At 31.8% G+C, this 15,245-nt stretch overlaps 2 protein-coding genes across 2 annotated transcripts; both read right to left on the bottom strand.

Annotated features, from left to right (window-relative positions):
• Window positions 1-394: 394 nt before the first annotated feature.
• On the bottom strand, window positions 395-1,029 carry LOC112528465. The gene is made up of 3 exons (XM_025139492.1): window positions 977-1,029; window positions 847-877; window positions 395-775 (listed from the first exon to the last, which is right to left on the bottom strand). Exons 1-3 carry the CDS (start codon window positions 1,027-1,029, stop codon window positions 395-397), a joined length of 465 nt encoding a protein of 154 aa, XP_024995260.1.
• A 3,850-nt stretch (window positions 1,030-4,879) lies between these two features.
• Window positions 4,880-8,457, bottom strand: LOC112528464 (auxin efflux carrier component 7-like). The gene is made up of 6 exons (XM_025139491.1): window positions 7,257-8,457; window positions 6,961-7,174; window positions 6,244-6,329; window positions 5,648-5,805; window positions 5,034-5,110; window positions 4,880-4,946 (listed from the first exon to the last, which is right to left on the bottom strand). Exons 1-6 carry the CDS (start codon window positions 8,455-8,457, stop codon window positions 4,880-4,882), a joined length of 1,803 nt encoding a protein of 600 aa, XP_024995259.1.
• Window positions 8,458-15,245: the final 6,788 nt, after the last annotated feature.

Below are 15,245 nucleotides of genomic sequence, written 5' to 3'. Positions count from 1 at the left end.
ATATAATCTCATTTTTACAATGCATTACTTTTAATATAATCTCATTTTTACAATGTATTTTTATATGATATTTTTGTAACCTCTTTATATTATATTTATTAGGGAGATTATTATGAAGCATTTGTTAATATAAAATCAAGTATTAAGATTTCAAATACAATTTTGAGGGCATTGCGGAGGTTGGGAAACAAACTAGAAATGTTTAGAAATACTTACTTTGGTCATTGGCACGATATTCTGTCAACACATCAACTCTCATAGTTTCTTCATCTGCTAGTAATGTACTTGAACAATCATGACAATTATGTCCCTTCTGACCATATCTATTACATTGTTTCTCATATACGACCTCTCCTTGGAAAGGAATGCGTTCACGGGTACCTTGTCAATTTTCTCATTTTTTATCCACAAGAGGTGGTTTCAAGGTCATATGTTCAGTGAGATATTCCCATGCCGCACAAGGATTAACAGGATTTAGTACCTCCAAGTATGTAGCTCGATAAATTTGCGTCGTGTAGTATTTTGTCGCCCAAAAATTCGTTTTCGTCAATCCAGTCCTCCTGCAAACTGCTATCACATGACCACATGGTAAACCATACAGTCTCCATTGCCTACAACTACAAGTCTGTTGTAGTAGATCAACAACACCATTCTTATGGCCATCTCTTACTTCAAACACGATGCTTATATTAGTGTGTGTTGTCCATGTTGCACTTTTGTTAATTCTTTTAATCACTTTTTCCTCCGCCCAAGGTGTACTCCTGTTCAAGTGAGGCTGCATAATGTATAGTTCATTAAGGTTAAAAACATTTACGTAAACAAATATGTAGTTGTTTATACATTTACCTGCAACTTCAAGATGGTCGTAATACCATTGCTGCAGTGAGATGTGGAAAAAAATCAATCAACATCGAGATCGGGAGGTGCATATCTTGACAAACACGTCTATGGACTCTGCACTATTGGAAGTCATGACATTGTAACACATTCTAGCAAAATGTAATCTTGACCATTTCGTTTTGTCGGCATCGTTAAGTGTTTTTTTTGCACTTACTGGTAGAGCTTGGCGAATTTCGACTAAATTTTGTTCAAAATTTTCCACCGTATAAGCTTTGCAGGTCCTCCAAAACATCTTTCCCAACAACTTGTCTTTTTTCACGCTAAATTGTAAATTCATTTCGAGATGTCAACAACAAAGCTCGTGATTCACGATAGAATATACAGATCTAATTGCCATGTTGATGGAAGCAACCCGGTCAGATATGATGCACAAAAGAATCGACCCCCAAATATCAACGTTCTAAACAAGTGAAAGTTGGGCAAATTTTCAAGAGTAAAGAGGACTTGAAACTAGCCCTAGGACTGAAATGTCTTGAAGAGGGTTACCAAATGAAAACCACTCGCTCCATGCGATCTAGGTTCGAAGCAGTATGTGTATATTAGAAAAGTGATAATAGCGAATAAGAACAACCGTAATTAACGGTACGACGTTGTATCAGGTTCGTACATTTATGGACTTACACACATGTTCACAAACGCAAGTGTATCCCAATCACCGTTAAGGAAACAAGAAGGTGTTGGGTCATATACTGAAATATGCAGTGAATGACACAAGTAGAGTATACAAGAGTCATGACATCATCGTCGATATGAAGAACAACTATAAAATCTCAGTTAGCTATATGCAAGTTTGGCGTACAAAGTGTTATATCATTCTCCTCCTAAGAGGTGACCCGGAGGAATCGTTTTCCTTACTCCATTTATACTGCTACAATTTGAAAAAAAATAATCCAGGGACCATAATGAAGATCGAGACGGATGAAATGGCACGGTATGAGCGTTTATTTGTCGCCACTGGTTGTGTGGTAAGATCATTTTCATTGAAATTATACGTGTATATATACACTATTTTTATATATACTCATTTTGTTTGTTCTTTTTCAATTTTTATACATTCGTCCGTTTGTGAATCATTTACGACCGCTGATTATAATAAACGATGCTCATTTGAAAGGTCATAACTTAGGTGCCATGTTTTTTGGCGGTTGGCATAGACGGAAACCGAAATAGTCTTCCTCTACAACGATCTATAAACGAGCACGCCTGGCTTCTATAGAGTGCTAGCATGAAACCCTAGATTTCTAATATGTGTTTTTGAATGAAAAGAAGATATGCTTCTTTTTTGTTTTTATCTAATAATATCCAAAATTCTAAAAGGATTGATTAATTTAGGCTTAAGCCTATCACCTTATTTATACTAGAAGAGTACTCGTGCAATGCAACGAGACACATCTCGATTTTAATGTTCTATTTTATTATTTGTCTCTGTCAATGTTATAATACGATTTTATGTGTATTTAAGAAAACAATAATGATCTTATTTTTGAAAAAAATATAAATTTGAAGATATCATAAAAATTTGAAAAACAAATATATCAATGTTAATATCAAATCAACTATTTAAAAGTTCTCATTTTTTATGTAATTTCTTTAATTTTTTTATTATAATTTAATTTAAGTTTAATAACGAAATAATTTATTTTTGGTTTAATAATATAATATTTTATAAATATAATAATTAAGTATTTTGTTAGAACTCAATGATTATCCTAATTATATATATTTTGATTTTTAATATTTAAAATGAGATGTTTATCCTGTATTTGATTATGTTTATCTGCAGTTAGTTACACGAATTCAGATATGGAGCTTTAATAAGTTGTACTTACGCACAATCTACTTGTAATCTTGAGTTTTAAGTAATATGCATTAATAAACAGTAYTTTACGCATAAAAAATGGTTTTTAAGAGTTTTTGTCAAATACTTTATAATATAGTATAGATGTGACATTTGGAATTATAGATATACCATAACTCCCAAACATGGGTCGGATATATTATAATTCTTGGGCACATCTATTAAACATCCATTAAGCCTAAATAAAGGTTTTATTTAATTCTATTAATCATAATACAATTACACAAATAAGCAGTGACAATTGCCCTATGAAGGTTGTGGGAGAGCAATACAAGCGTCATGCTGCTAGGCGAAGCAGTAGAATGCTGCACCCTTACACTTTTAACACATACTTTAGTTATTATGCTAGATTAACGATTTAATAATCAATACGATATTAACCGGTTTTTGATTATCCAATAATCATATCGAAGCATACACATTATTTGTGTGCAGTTCCTATATGTATACGTACTCCTTGACGGTATCACTCCGTGACATGTGTCCTGTGCATATAAAAAGTCATTGAAATATTTCTTGACTTAGAATAATTCTTCATTCTTCATAGTATGCATCCCAAGAGATACTTTTTAAACTTCAATGCAAAATGCTTTTTTTAAGTCAAATCATACTTTTTTTGTAACGGGCATTTGGTATATTTCATGATAATTCGATCATTGCATCTTATATATCACCATCTATTATAGTTAATAATGATATCTAATCTGATTATAATTTGTGTATTTATCAGATAAAATATTTTTAACCTATCAATTTAACTATTAGTACATATATAAAAAGTGACTTGAATATTTATCAAGCATCAAAACAAATGGATTGTTAAGTGATTATAATTTATAAAACTGTTTATCAAAAACAAAAAAAATCGAACATTTGCCAACAGTGACAAGAATTATTTAGAAACCACACTCTGATACCAAAATAATGGTTAATGGTGCACAACAATTCACAACAATGACACTTGATCTAAGAGTCATAGTTTTTTCACTATGTTAGGACAGATGAGCGTAGGTAGGAGACCTCTAATCTTGTATAGATGGGAAGATAAGGCACGTGTAGTCAAGATGAATCAATTTTAACTCATTTCAAATGATTGTTTTCTAGTTCAATAGCAATCTCCCGTCATGACTTAATCCACAAGAAACTTTTACTGGAAATGTGTGATTTCAGGTTTTCTCCAGGCTAATCTCATGGCAAATTGCGATTGTAGGCTTCGTTCACGGCCTTGAATTAAATCTACCGGTGACCTTACACGTATATGTAAATAGCATGATTCGAACCCCAGTAATCAACCCACAAGAAACATAGAGAGCGTTTTGTTTACAAAATGAAATTTGGTGAAATTAGAATGCAACAAAAGAATTCGATTATGAAAGAACTGGAATGAAACTTGTTGGAATTTGACTACACATTTGATTGACAGTTATTGAAATAAAATCTCACAAAAGAATAAAAATATGCATACATCAAGGGTGGGGGTGATAGTTCTGACAACGAGAATAATGGTGTGGTGGTGTTGGGAGTGGGTAGGTGGGGTGGGGTGGGGTGGGGTGGCGACTGTGACGGCAAAAATGCTAATATTAATTGATGGTGGTTGTGATAGTGTCTATGACAATAGTGGTAGTGAATATGTTGCTGAAGAGCGCAAAGTGAGCAGAGTAGGGAGAGATGGTGGTTAAACTTGATGCAAAGGCTGTTTTTGATTTTCTAAAACAAAATTCTAAACTATGTTACATTTGTGCCACAAAAAGAATTCAAATCTTTCACATATGTTATGACCAAATCCCTCAACCAAGGAATTCGATGGAATCCAACCAGTTCATTTCATGAACCAAACGTCATTAAAGAATTTGGTCAAAGGATTTCGTCATTCCAATTCATCAAACTTCTTTAAATTCCATGAACCAAATAACCCCTTAAGTTGCCTTAACGTGTGTTTATGACAGTGAAACGGAAGCAAAACGAAAAAGAAAAGGACGAAAAATCATTTTTGTACATAACAAATTAAGAAAAATGTAAAAGTGGTGTCATGTAATTGCATACTTTCAACATATTAATTGAAAACTAGTTACTAGTTCTTCATTATCAAAGGTTTCACCCTAAAGAGATTTCTATTTAGTTCTAGTGTTCGAGAATGATGTAGTAGACCAAATTTATGGGTACCGTTATCAACATTCCGAATATGACCCTGAAACAACAAAAGTGATGTGTTGTTAATAAGAAAAATCGAGCACCCAAATAATCACAATACAACTCTTAATTTATATATACTCACGAGAAACTAAGCATGGTTGGATAAACATTGTACTCTTTAGCAAAAACAAATGGTACGATCCCTTCTGATAAAGAGGCCTATCGATGAACATAACCAAAGGACCAACATTAGATATAAACCTTGAATTCAATAAAAGAAAAGTTATATACAAAAATAAAGTGCCAGATACGGAGTCTCACTTTGCTGGACTTTGACAAATCTCATATATATATATATATATATATATATAGAGAGAGAGAGAGAGAGAGATATGGGATCATGTTAAATTAAAGGTTTTACGTGAGACCCATAAGACCAATTCTCAACCCTTGGATTAGATCTACAATCTAAACATTCATAATCACAAAATTTTTACGAGATTTCTCAATAATCACAAAATTGTCACCGTGCAACTTTAGACCATTAAATCATTAGTTTGTAAAGTTGATCAATGAACATAAATTAATTTTACGAGTCTCATGAAAAATCTTTGGTCTCACATGAACCCAACCATATATATATATATATTGAAACTTTTCTTTCTTTACCTAAAAACTCTTTCGGAGACTAATTTAATCAAGTTCCACTTATTTTCGTAAGAATTACAAATAAGATTTCATGACAAGAACATGTACCTGTACGATGGCAAGATGGAGAAGGGTACCATGGAGGCCAACTGCGATGGATGCCACCACCATTACCAGCGGTCCTAATAAAAACTTTGCAACCGTGGCAATCAAAGCATTCGTTCTTCCGCACGCTATCATCTTAGGTTGAAGCGCCATAAACAAACCTTAAAAAACATGGAGCATGTATAACTAGTTTAAGTGACACATCAAACTTCAAGCAACAATGTTTTCAAAAACCACTTTATCTTATTTAAAATAAAACGCCCACAATTATTTTTACGGATGAGTTCACATTGGTGACGAAATATGTATAAAACTTTAAGGGACAACCACGACAATATTGTTGCAAAAAAAGCCGACATCGTTAATGTATTCATTTAATTTCAAGACTTGTTGTAACAGACAACCAAAACAAAAACCCGTAACACGAAATAAAAGAGTTTAATGCGGAGTCCCGGAAACATATCGAACTTCAAGGGGAAAACATTAAATTCGTAAACATTAAATATTTAAAACGAATATATTACTTAAAAAACCAAGATTATTATCTCTAATTTGTCTACAATTAGTATTTATTTTAAATTAAAATAAAGGTTACGTACCTAAGCTAAACATAGCCATTCCAAGACCAGTATTGGAGATCAAAGCGATTGAACTTCCGATTATTTTTGGCATTCCCACGTCCCATCTGTCAATAATTTAATTTAATCTATAAATATTATAAAACATTTGACAAAAACTCTTAAAAATTATTTTTTATGTACTGTTTATTGATGCATATTACTTAAAATTTAAGTTTACAAGTAAATTATACATAAGTATAATTTATTAAAGCTTTATATTTGAATTTGTGTAACAAATTGTAAATAAACATACTTAAATATTGAATAAACATGTCATTTTAAATATAAAAAATCTAAAATATAATAAGGATAATTATTAAGTTCTAACAGAATACTTAATTATTATCTTTATAAAAAGTTATCTTATTAAAATTAAATTTTTTGTTAGTAAACCAAAATAAATTATAATTAAAAAACTTGAATTAGAAAATTACACAAAATCACAAGAACTTTTAAAAAAATTAATTTGATATTGATATCGGTATTTTTTTTTTTTCAAATTTTTATGATATTTTTAAATTTCTATTTTATTCAAAAATAAAAACATTATTGTTTTCTCAAAATAATATAAAACCCTATTATATTGACAAAATAAAAAGGAAATAAAACGAAATATTGAAATCAAAATATATCTAGATTCATTATACGAATATCCTTCTAGTTTAATTTTAAGTACGAATTTAATTTAGGGTTTACCTGAAGGACACAAGAGACCAAATTAGACCTAATATGCTGGCGTATGTGTTAGGGTTCCTAACCAGTTTCCGCCAAACCGTCACCAGTATCAAACGAATCATAACACTCGCCGACGGCAACTGTGTTTCGGCACCTTCTTCTGGAACTGCCATAGACTCCAACCCCGCCGGTTTGATCCTCTCCCCACCTTTCTTGCTCCCTAATTCTTCATTCGCTGTACCCATATCCAATTCAACCGTATTTCGAAATCAAATAAAAAAAACTCTGAATGATTGATAAAACAATTCGTTATTTACCTCTGAATTTTCCATTTTGGGGGTGATCAGAGACCAACATCTGGGTTTCATTGATACCATGTTGACCTGGTCGAGATGACTGTTGTGCTGTTCCCCGGAGATCCGAACTGAGCCGACCACCTTTGGAACCTATCGGCGCACTAGCACTCCGAGGAAATGTGTGGACGTCAGGGTTCACTTTTTTTTGTTGCATATGTGGCTTTGAACGCGATGGCGTTTCTGGTGGTTGTTGGGTTTTTATAGGTTTTGTAACGGCCGGACTAATTTCCGAGTTTACGGGCTGGAAATATGGCATCATGTTGTGAGCTGCATGGTACATTCCAGACCTCGAAGAACTCATTTTGAGAGATGTCGGAGCAGTGTCCTCTTCGAAATTAATTGATTGTCTCGGAGTGGAAGACACATCCACCGCCGGGCCGAAATTTGATAGCCGTCCGCCGGGAAAACCAGTTATGGAGTAAAAATCCGACTGGTTGACGTTGGAACCTCTCGGAGTCTGGATGGCTGATGAGCTTAAACTGTAAATTTCCACCCCTGAAAGGGAGCCGACTCCGAACGATCTTCTCGACGCATTCGATTTCCTCACCCTGACGTGAAGTTTCCCATCTTCTCCAACCGTTGCCTCCGTTTCAAGAACATCTTGGCCGTCGAGAGAAATAACGTCGGAATCTACCTTGAATGAGACAATGTTGGCTCCGGTTTCCGGGAACTGTTCCATAATCAGCATCTTCGCGGCACGAAACTCGAAAAGGAATAGAAGCAAAGTGTACCATATGATGCCCTGCAACACCACCACCTGGACCATCAGTGATTCTGAAAAATCACCAAACATGGCTGTCAACAGCGGAACCCCCATCACGAGGGTGTTGGGAAGCGTCGCGAGTGAGAAGATTGTAACCGTCCATTCGAGGGTAACTATTTTGGTGAACTTAGTAAGGACGCCGAGCACCACCAGAATGATGATTTTCTGGAGGGTATCGGCGGCCAAGAAACGGAAATTCATGGTGTAAGGATTGTTCATAGAGATGAAATGGAAAGAGAGAAAAGGGACAGCGAAGATGGCAACAAAACGGTTGATGCCGGAGCACTGGTCGGGGGTGAAGATCTTCCACCACCGCACGCTGCCGTAGGCGAGAAACATGGCGACGTATAACGGCAGCATGGCTTTCACAATGGAATAGAAGTCATTCCCGCTTATCATTTCAACTCACAACGCAAATCCAAGATAAACTTGAGAGAGAGAATGAAATGTATCCATCAAACACCGATATTTATATAATAAGAATGCGTATATAGAAGTGAGAGAGAGTATAAGACGTAAAGGGAATGTTGACCGAGGCATTGACCATTTAATAAAATCAAGAAATAATTATTTTGCCAAACAGCTTTTATTTCTATTTTATAATTTATTAAATATTTTTGGTTTTAGTATTCACACAGATATGGTAAAAGGTGTTTAATATCTAAAACATGTAAGAGAAAATAATTAATATTTTAGTTTTTTTAATCAATAAAAAACACCAAAAAATTAATATTTGGAAGGGAGTTATTATAAGATATAATATATTTTATTAATTTAATTTTAAAGTAGAGTAATTGTTAAAATTAATATTTTTTAAAAGATTTTTTATTTTATTTTATGAATATTATAAAATATTTCTTGGAGATGTTGAAAATTACTCCAAAAGAGTTTATTAGTTTTATGGAAATAATTTATACTCTTTTTTAAGGTATGGGGTGTTTGAGATTGTTTATAAAAATAATTTATTGACTTATTCCGTGTGGCATTGGTAATAAGCACTTTTGAGTGTTTGGATAAACAACTTATATATGTGTCAAATCGGTAATAAGGAGTTTTTGAAGAAGTTAAACTCTTCTAATTTATAATAAGTGTTTTTGTAGAAAAACATTAGTTGTTTTAAATAAGCAATCCCAAACACCTCTATATTATATGATTTTTTTTTTAAATTTGGATTGTAATCTAATTTATTAATTAAATTTATTTAAATATTACTATTTTGATGATTAATTTATTAATGCAACTTGTTTTTTAGTTAATAACTTGTTTTTCGACTAATAATTAACTTATCAACTAATTTACAGAGCAATTATAGATTAAATCTAGTTTATATAATTAATTTTTTAAGATGAACCAATGAAATATATTTTTGTTCATTTTTCTTCATTTTGGCATCTAAAAACATCTCGAATAGATTCTTTAAATTCGAGAATTTAAAATATTTTTACTGTGAAAATAGAAAAAGTAAGAAAAATAAAATAAAACTCTACAAATTTAGAAAATTCTCCAAAGTTTATGGTAAAAATGGAGAAAAATGAATTTTTTTTTTATTGTTTTAATTAACGTAGTTGAATTTATTATTATTTTACATAAAAATTTGATTATTTTTGAGATATTTAAATATATCTTAATAATATAACTAATATTGAAATCCTTAAATTAAATAATGATTAGAAGTGGTTTGATTTTTTTTTAAATTTTAACTTTTAACTTTTCGTTTTGGAAATAAAGATAATATGTTGATCATACTATGGGACTCTTGGTTTGGCTATAAATGATGCCATTTAGAGCTACGTCTGAATCAGTCAAACATAAAGTATATTTGGTAAAAAAAAATAACCTTCTCTTAATGATTCCAACAGCCTTTAAATCGCTCAACTTCCACGGCCTATCCATACTATTCAGAGGCCCATGTTTTCTAGCATTAGCCTTTGGTTGCCTTTGACAATTTCACGCTCAACTTATGCGACTCCTATCTGGATTGCTCTCACGCTCTGCTCCCTCTTTTGATGCTTTCTTCCCTACTAACTGGCATTGCTAATTCTTTCTTGGTCGTTCCCTAGCAGAAATTTTGTTCAAATCGGCAATTAGGTGACGATGCTTACTATCTGAAGCTTCTTATTGCTCATATCACATCTACTCTTAACCATATGTTCCAATCTTCTTTTTTTCCTTCCTAAAATTTGGGTATGACAATATTGGGTGCTTTGTTCATCAAATTTAATTTTTACAGCATTTGTCCACCAGCGACTCGATGAAATGCTTAAGAGACTTCAACAAGACATGCAAATCCTGAATGCAAGAAGATCGAGTGTACTAAATATAGAACGGATTGACCAGAATATGAAGCTCATTTACATGACATTGATGGATAAACATTATTTTACTAGTTTTTGGTTGAGAGATGTAGGGAATTTAGTATGTAAACTTTTGAATCATGAAAAAGGAATGAGAAACCGTAGGAACTCTGGAATGTCTTTAATAGTGCTCTTAAGGTGATTACATACTCTTGAAGATTATTACTCAATAGTCCACAAAGTACCAACATTAACTTGCTTACCGAATATCACATTGTCAAACCAAAAGGATGGTGTCCGATTGATTTAAGTTTGGGCTCCAAAGGTCAAAGTGTCCGAAGGTCCCAGATTCGAATTCAATGAGAAATAAAAAATTCCCTTGTAGCCATGTGGGTTAAATGTCGTGACTCCAGACTACCCGCAAAACGGGTGATCGCCCTGGGATTAATCGGCTTGTATAACGAGTTGAATATTCATGTTAATTAAAAAAACATCACATGGTCATCCACCATTTTCAGTCATGTCTACTCTTTTCCATAAAGAAAAAACAAGGAGCTAGTTTAGTCCATTTATTGATGTTTGATTTTGTCGATTATTTGGATAAAAAATTGATTACTGGCAACCTCAACCGGTCCCATACGAAACCCGCTTCCAAAAACTCCACGATCTCTTTAGTAGTGCAGAATGAAATACGACTATTCATGGTTTTTCAACTGTTTTCTTCTGGTTGATCACAAGTAGAATGTTGAAATTGAACTGAACAGCGGGCTTCATGGGTTTTGTATAAGACTTGGATTTGTTCTCTATGTTCGTATTAGTTTGATAAATATGGTACATGAAGTAGTAGTAGTTGTTGTATTGAATATTTGAGGTTATTATTATGAAAATAATCTAACCCAAATATGGGAAAACCCTTAAATTATATATAAAATATTAAAATGGTAATTTTATATCATTCAGACTATTAATTCATAATATATACCAAATAGTTTCATTTTATTCTGCATTAAATCATATAGAATCTTTTAATCATTTCATATAAAGTCTTTTATTTAATGACTTCTAAATATTGATTAGGATATGGTTTTGCTGCATCACATCAATATTTTAATCCTTCCAAAATAATATATTTAAGAGTGAATCATACTGTCGTTATGGTTTGTTCAAATTTTGGATTTACTCCCTAAAATAAACTATCTACATCAGTGGTCTCTAACTTTTCATTTTCTTAACATCCATGATCCACTTAATAATGTTAGTTAACAATTGTTATGAAGGACTAGTCGGTCTGACAAACTATAAGGACCAAAAGTGCAATCTAGTCTAAAATTTAATGTAATTCACAAGTTTTTTTTTGTTTTTTTATTAAAAAAATTATTTATTCAATCACAAATCAAATTTCTTAAAATAAATAAAAGTATTTATATTTATTCAAAAACTATTAAATTCACAAAAATATTAACGTTAAAAAATCTCAAGTTTAAAAATTCTCGTCTTTTTAGGACGCCAGAAGTGGTCTATTAGAACATTTAATTTTTTTTTTGGTCATATAAACCTAGTTTTGTTATAGTGATAAATTTTTTATTAATTGTTTGAATAATCAGTATTTTTTAATCTTAATTTATAATTTTTATTTTGTTGTTATTTTAATTATTTGTAGTTTGACTACATGCTAATAATTTCACATTTACCGAACTCAAAATATATGTGAATTTATCTTGATTTTCTTTGTTTTTTTGAACTTGAGATTTTGTTAAAGCTGATTTTTTTTGTAAATTTAATAGTTTTTAAATAAATATATTTTTTTATTTAATATATACTTTATTTAATAAATTTGATTTGTGATTGGATATATAAAATATTTTTTTAGAAAAAAAATAGAAAAACCGTGAATCATTAAATTTTAGAATAGATTACACTTTTGCTTCCTATAGTTTGTTTAAAGACCGATTAGTCCTTCACAATGATTGCTAACTAATGTTGTTAAATGAAGGAATCATGAGTGTTATAAAAATGAAAAGTTAGAAACCATCAGTTTAGATGATTTATTTTAGGGACCAAATTTAAAATTTGAGCAAACCATAAGGACCATCATTGTAATTCACTCTATTTTTAATAACGTAGGTTATTTTGCTAAGTTGACATTTAAAAATGTAAGATTATCGAATTTTCATGTTAACTAAATCAAATCGTAATGAGCATTCATACATCAACATGTAAAAGAGGTACATATGGGTATATTCGACAAACTACCTGATAAGTTAGTTGTTGGCTGAAAAACTAGTTATTAGTTGATAAACTACTTGATAATTGAAAACGATCTGATGAACTAATCATATCTGGTAAAAACCGTCTCATAATCTAGTTGGGAATCGTAAAATAAATTAAATAATATAAGACATTAATTAACAGAATTACAAGAAAACTTCTATCTAAAGTGGTCTTCACCTAGGTGGTAAAACTATATGTTGATCAAGTGCCATTTCAGAAGAGAACAAGAGTTGATATAAGACTTCATTTTATTCCAACAAACTATCAATTTACTGATGTATTTACTGAAATCTTGATGGATCAAGATTAAAGTTTTTAATCAGTGAATTAAGAATGTTAAAAATGTTGAAAATTAAAATATTATGAATAACCAAAGTTATATATTTACAAGTCATATCATCATAACATTTTAAGTTTCAATATTTTCATTAAATGGTCCAAAAGAATAAAATAAACTTTGCATCTTCAATGTTCAATTCGAGCAAAAGATAGTTGTCAAGTTCAACATCTGGTAAATATCATGTATTGTCTTCTATTCTCTAATATTACTCCTAAATTGAATTATCTCTTCAATTTGGTTAAGGATTCATCATTCGGAATATCTTTTATTAGATTAACTGTTGGTTCCAGACGGATCTATGAGAGTTTATAGGTAAAAGTTTGTAAAATGGGAAGGGGGGATGAATACAAACACAACAATTTTCACTTCTAAAAAACTTATATTGATATAGAAGATTAATACAGATTTTTACGGATTGTTTGTGGAAGAAGTAAGATACAAAATATATCTAAACAATCAAAGATACACACAAAATTACAGACAACAAGAAGAAAAGACTTGCTACAAGATATAGGTTAATAAGTACTGTGCTCTTCACTTGTTACGATGGGTCTTTCTCTTAGATAAAGAGTTAGAGGGAAGAGTATCTTCTTAAGTAAGATCTTCAAAGCAAGGATGCTTGGATGTTAGAGAGATGTAACTGAGAAGAGAGAACCACTCAGCTATTTATACTCATTGCATTAAATACAATTCAAAATGTACAAAGCACGTGACAAGCTTTAAGAGGTAATCTTTTCCTTTGTTGCAGTATATAGTCTTTTGCCGTATATTAACAGTCTTCTTTCATAAAGTAAGTAAGCACGTTTAGAGATAATGGAGTGATTCCGTATAGTACTTTACTTTGAAAGATATGAGTTTGTCCTTTGTGTGTAGAAGGACAAGACAAACTATATTGTTCAACAAGATTAATTATATTATCACTGAAAACCGCTTCAGATCACAAACTTGCTGGTCTTTATCTTCAATATATATCTTCGATATCGCTGAAGGATCTGTGGTGTGAATTTTGTCTTCTTGAATGATATTGGTCTCTGAACGAATTACAATACATGTTCAACGATCACTGAACAAATTCAGTGATGATCGCTGAAACTGAATACAGAGATAGTACACTTCATAAGGTTGAAAGGATCATCATCAAATTACTGAGAAAGATGATCTACATTAACCATCAAATTAGTATTCATCCAATGGAAAACTATTATTGGATTTATTCTCAAATGTGGTTCAAGTTCCAACAGACTAATATTCATCTAATCGACTCATTTGAAGGTGTCTCATTCGTTAATTCTAACCATAGGTCTTTTTCATGATATGGTGTGCCCACGATGGACTTGCCTTTTTGGGGATTCTTTTCTTTTATCTAATTTCTTCGAATTTATTATGTATCCAATTCAACTAAAAACCATTTGACGTCAAGATCTAATATAATTCAAGCTAATCTGAATCCAACCTTATATGATGCTTACACATACATCCGTTTAATCACATCTCTCCAATCTTCTTGTGATCCGAAACGTTCATTCGGATTTCTCTAAGTCATCTGATTGAACATTATATCACATCTGAACCCTCTCAGATTTTTATTTTTCCTCTCAAATAAAACACATCCAATTGCAGTTATCCGTTGGAGAAAACCAAGGGTTTTCAACCATTTTTCAAATGTAATCATGATAATTTGTTAGAATTAGACGTGGACTGGGCAGTTTTGGAGATAAAACCATCCAATCAACCGTCTAGTTGTATCTAATCCTCTGAATTTCATGATTACTATATATTCTCTCTCATCCTATCTTCTATAAATAAAGCTCCAAAAACCTAACACCATTTTTACATCCTCTCAAAAAATTGCAAATCTTTTGAAAATTCTCTACGTGTTCATAACCTCCAATCTTCTTCATCTACAATGGCACCCAAGAAATCCTTGTCTTCTTTCACCCTTACTGAGACATCTGAAGTTTTCCACAACCAGCTACATTGGGTATTTGAGAAAAGTGATGATCACCCTGAATATCATACCATGATTGATTTCATGTACAAGAGCTCCATTTCTTATGCTTATACCGTCACTCCTTCTTCACCACAAATGAGCACATTTCTACTCGAAAAATGTTGGTGTTCTTTTATCGACTCTACGGGCAATGAGGAAATCCATGCCAACGTTCTATCAAACAAAGATGTAACTATTACAACTGATGTTATCTCGAGAGTTCTTCATCTCCCCACTTTTGCTTCAAAAGAATATGAAGAACCTATTTATACAGAATGGTAGAGGGGCCCTC

Source organism: Cynara cardunculus (genome assembly GCF_001531365.2).
Source record: "Cynara cardunculus var. scolymus isolate 2C chromosome LG 15, CcrdV1, whole genome shotgun sequence".
In the NCBI taxonomy this organism is placed as follows: Eukaryota; Viridiplantae; Streptophyta; class Magnoliopsida; order Asterales; family Asteraceae; genus Cynara; species Cynara cardunculus.
The sequence above is the reverse complement of the archived record's forward strand: the minus strand, read 5'-3'. Positions and strand labels throughout refer to the sequence as shown.

What these genes read in the sequence shown, in the direction of transcription:
- LOC112528465 (XM_025139492.1), bottom strand. Translation starts at nt 1,029, where the DNA reads ATGCCGACAAAACGAAATGGTCAAGATTACATTTTGCTAGAATGTGTT. An exon ending in TTGCTAGAATGTGTTACAAT is followed by an intron (nt 878 to 976) that starts GTCATGACTTCC and finishes ATCTCACTGCAG; the next exon opens with CAATGGTATTACGACCATCT. An exon ending in CGACCATCTTGAAGTTGCAG is followed by an intron (nt 776 to 846) that starts GTAAATGTATAA and finishes TACATTATGCAG; the next exon opens with CCTCACTTGAACAGGAGTAC.
- LOC112528464 (XM_025139491.1), bottom strand. Translation starts at nt 8,457, where the DNA reads ATGATAAGCGGGAATGACTTCTATTCCATTGTGAAAGCCATGCTGCCG. An exon ending in AATGGCTATGTTTAGCTTAG is followed by an intron (nt 5,806 to 6,243) that starts GTACGTAACCTT and finishes ATGTTTTTTAAG; the next exon opens with GTTTGTTTATGGCGCTTCAA. An exon ending in TCCATCTTGCCATCGTACAG is followed by an intron (nt 5,111 to 5,647) that starts GTACATGTTCTT and finishes GTTCATCGATAG; the next exon opens with GCCTCTTTATCAGAAGGGAT.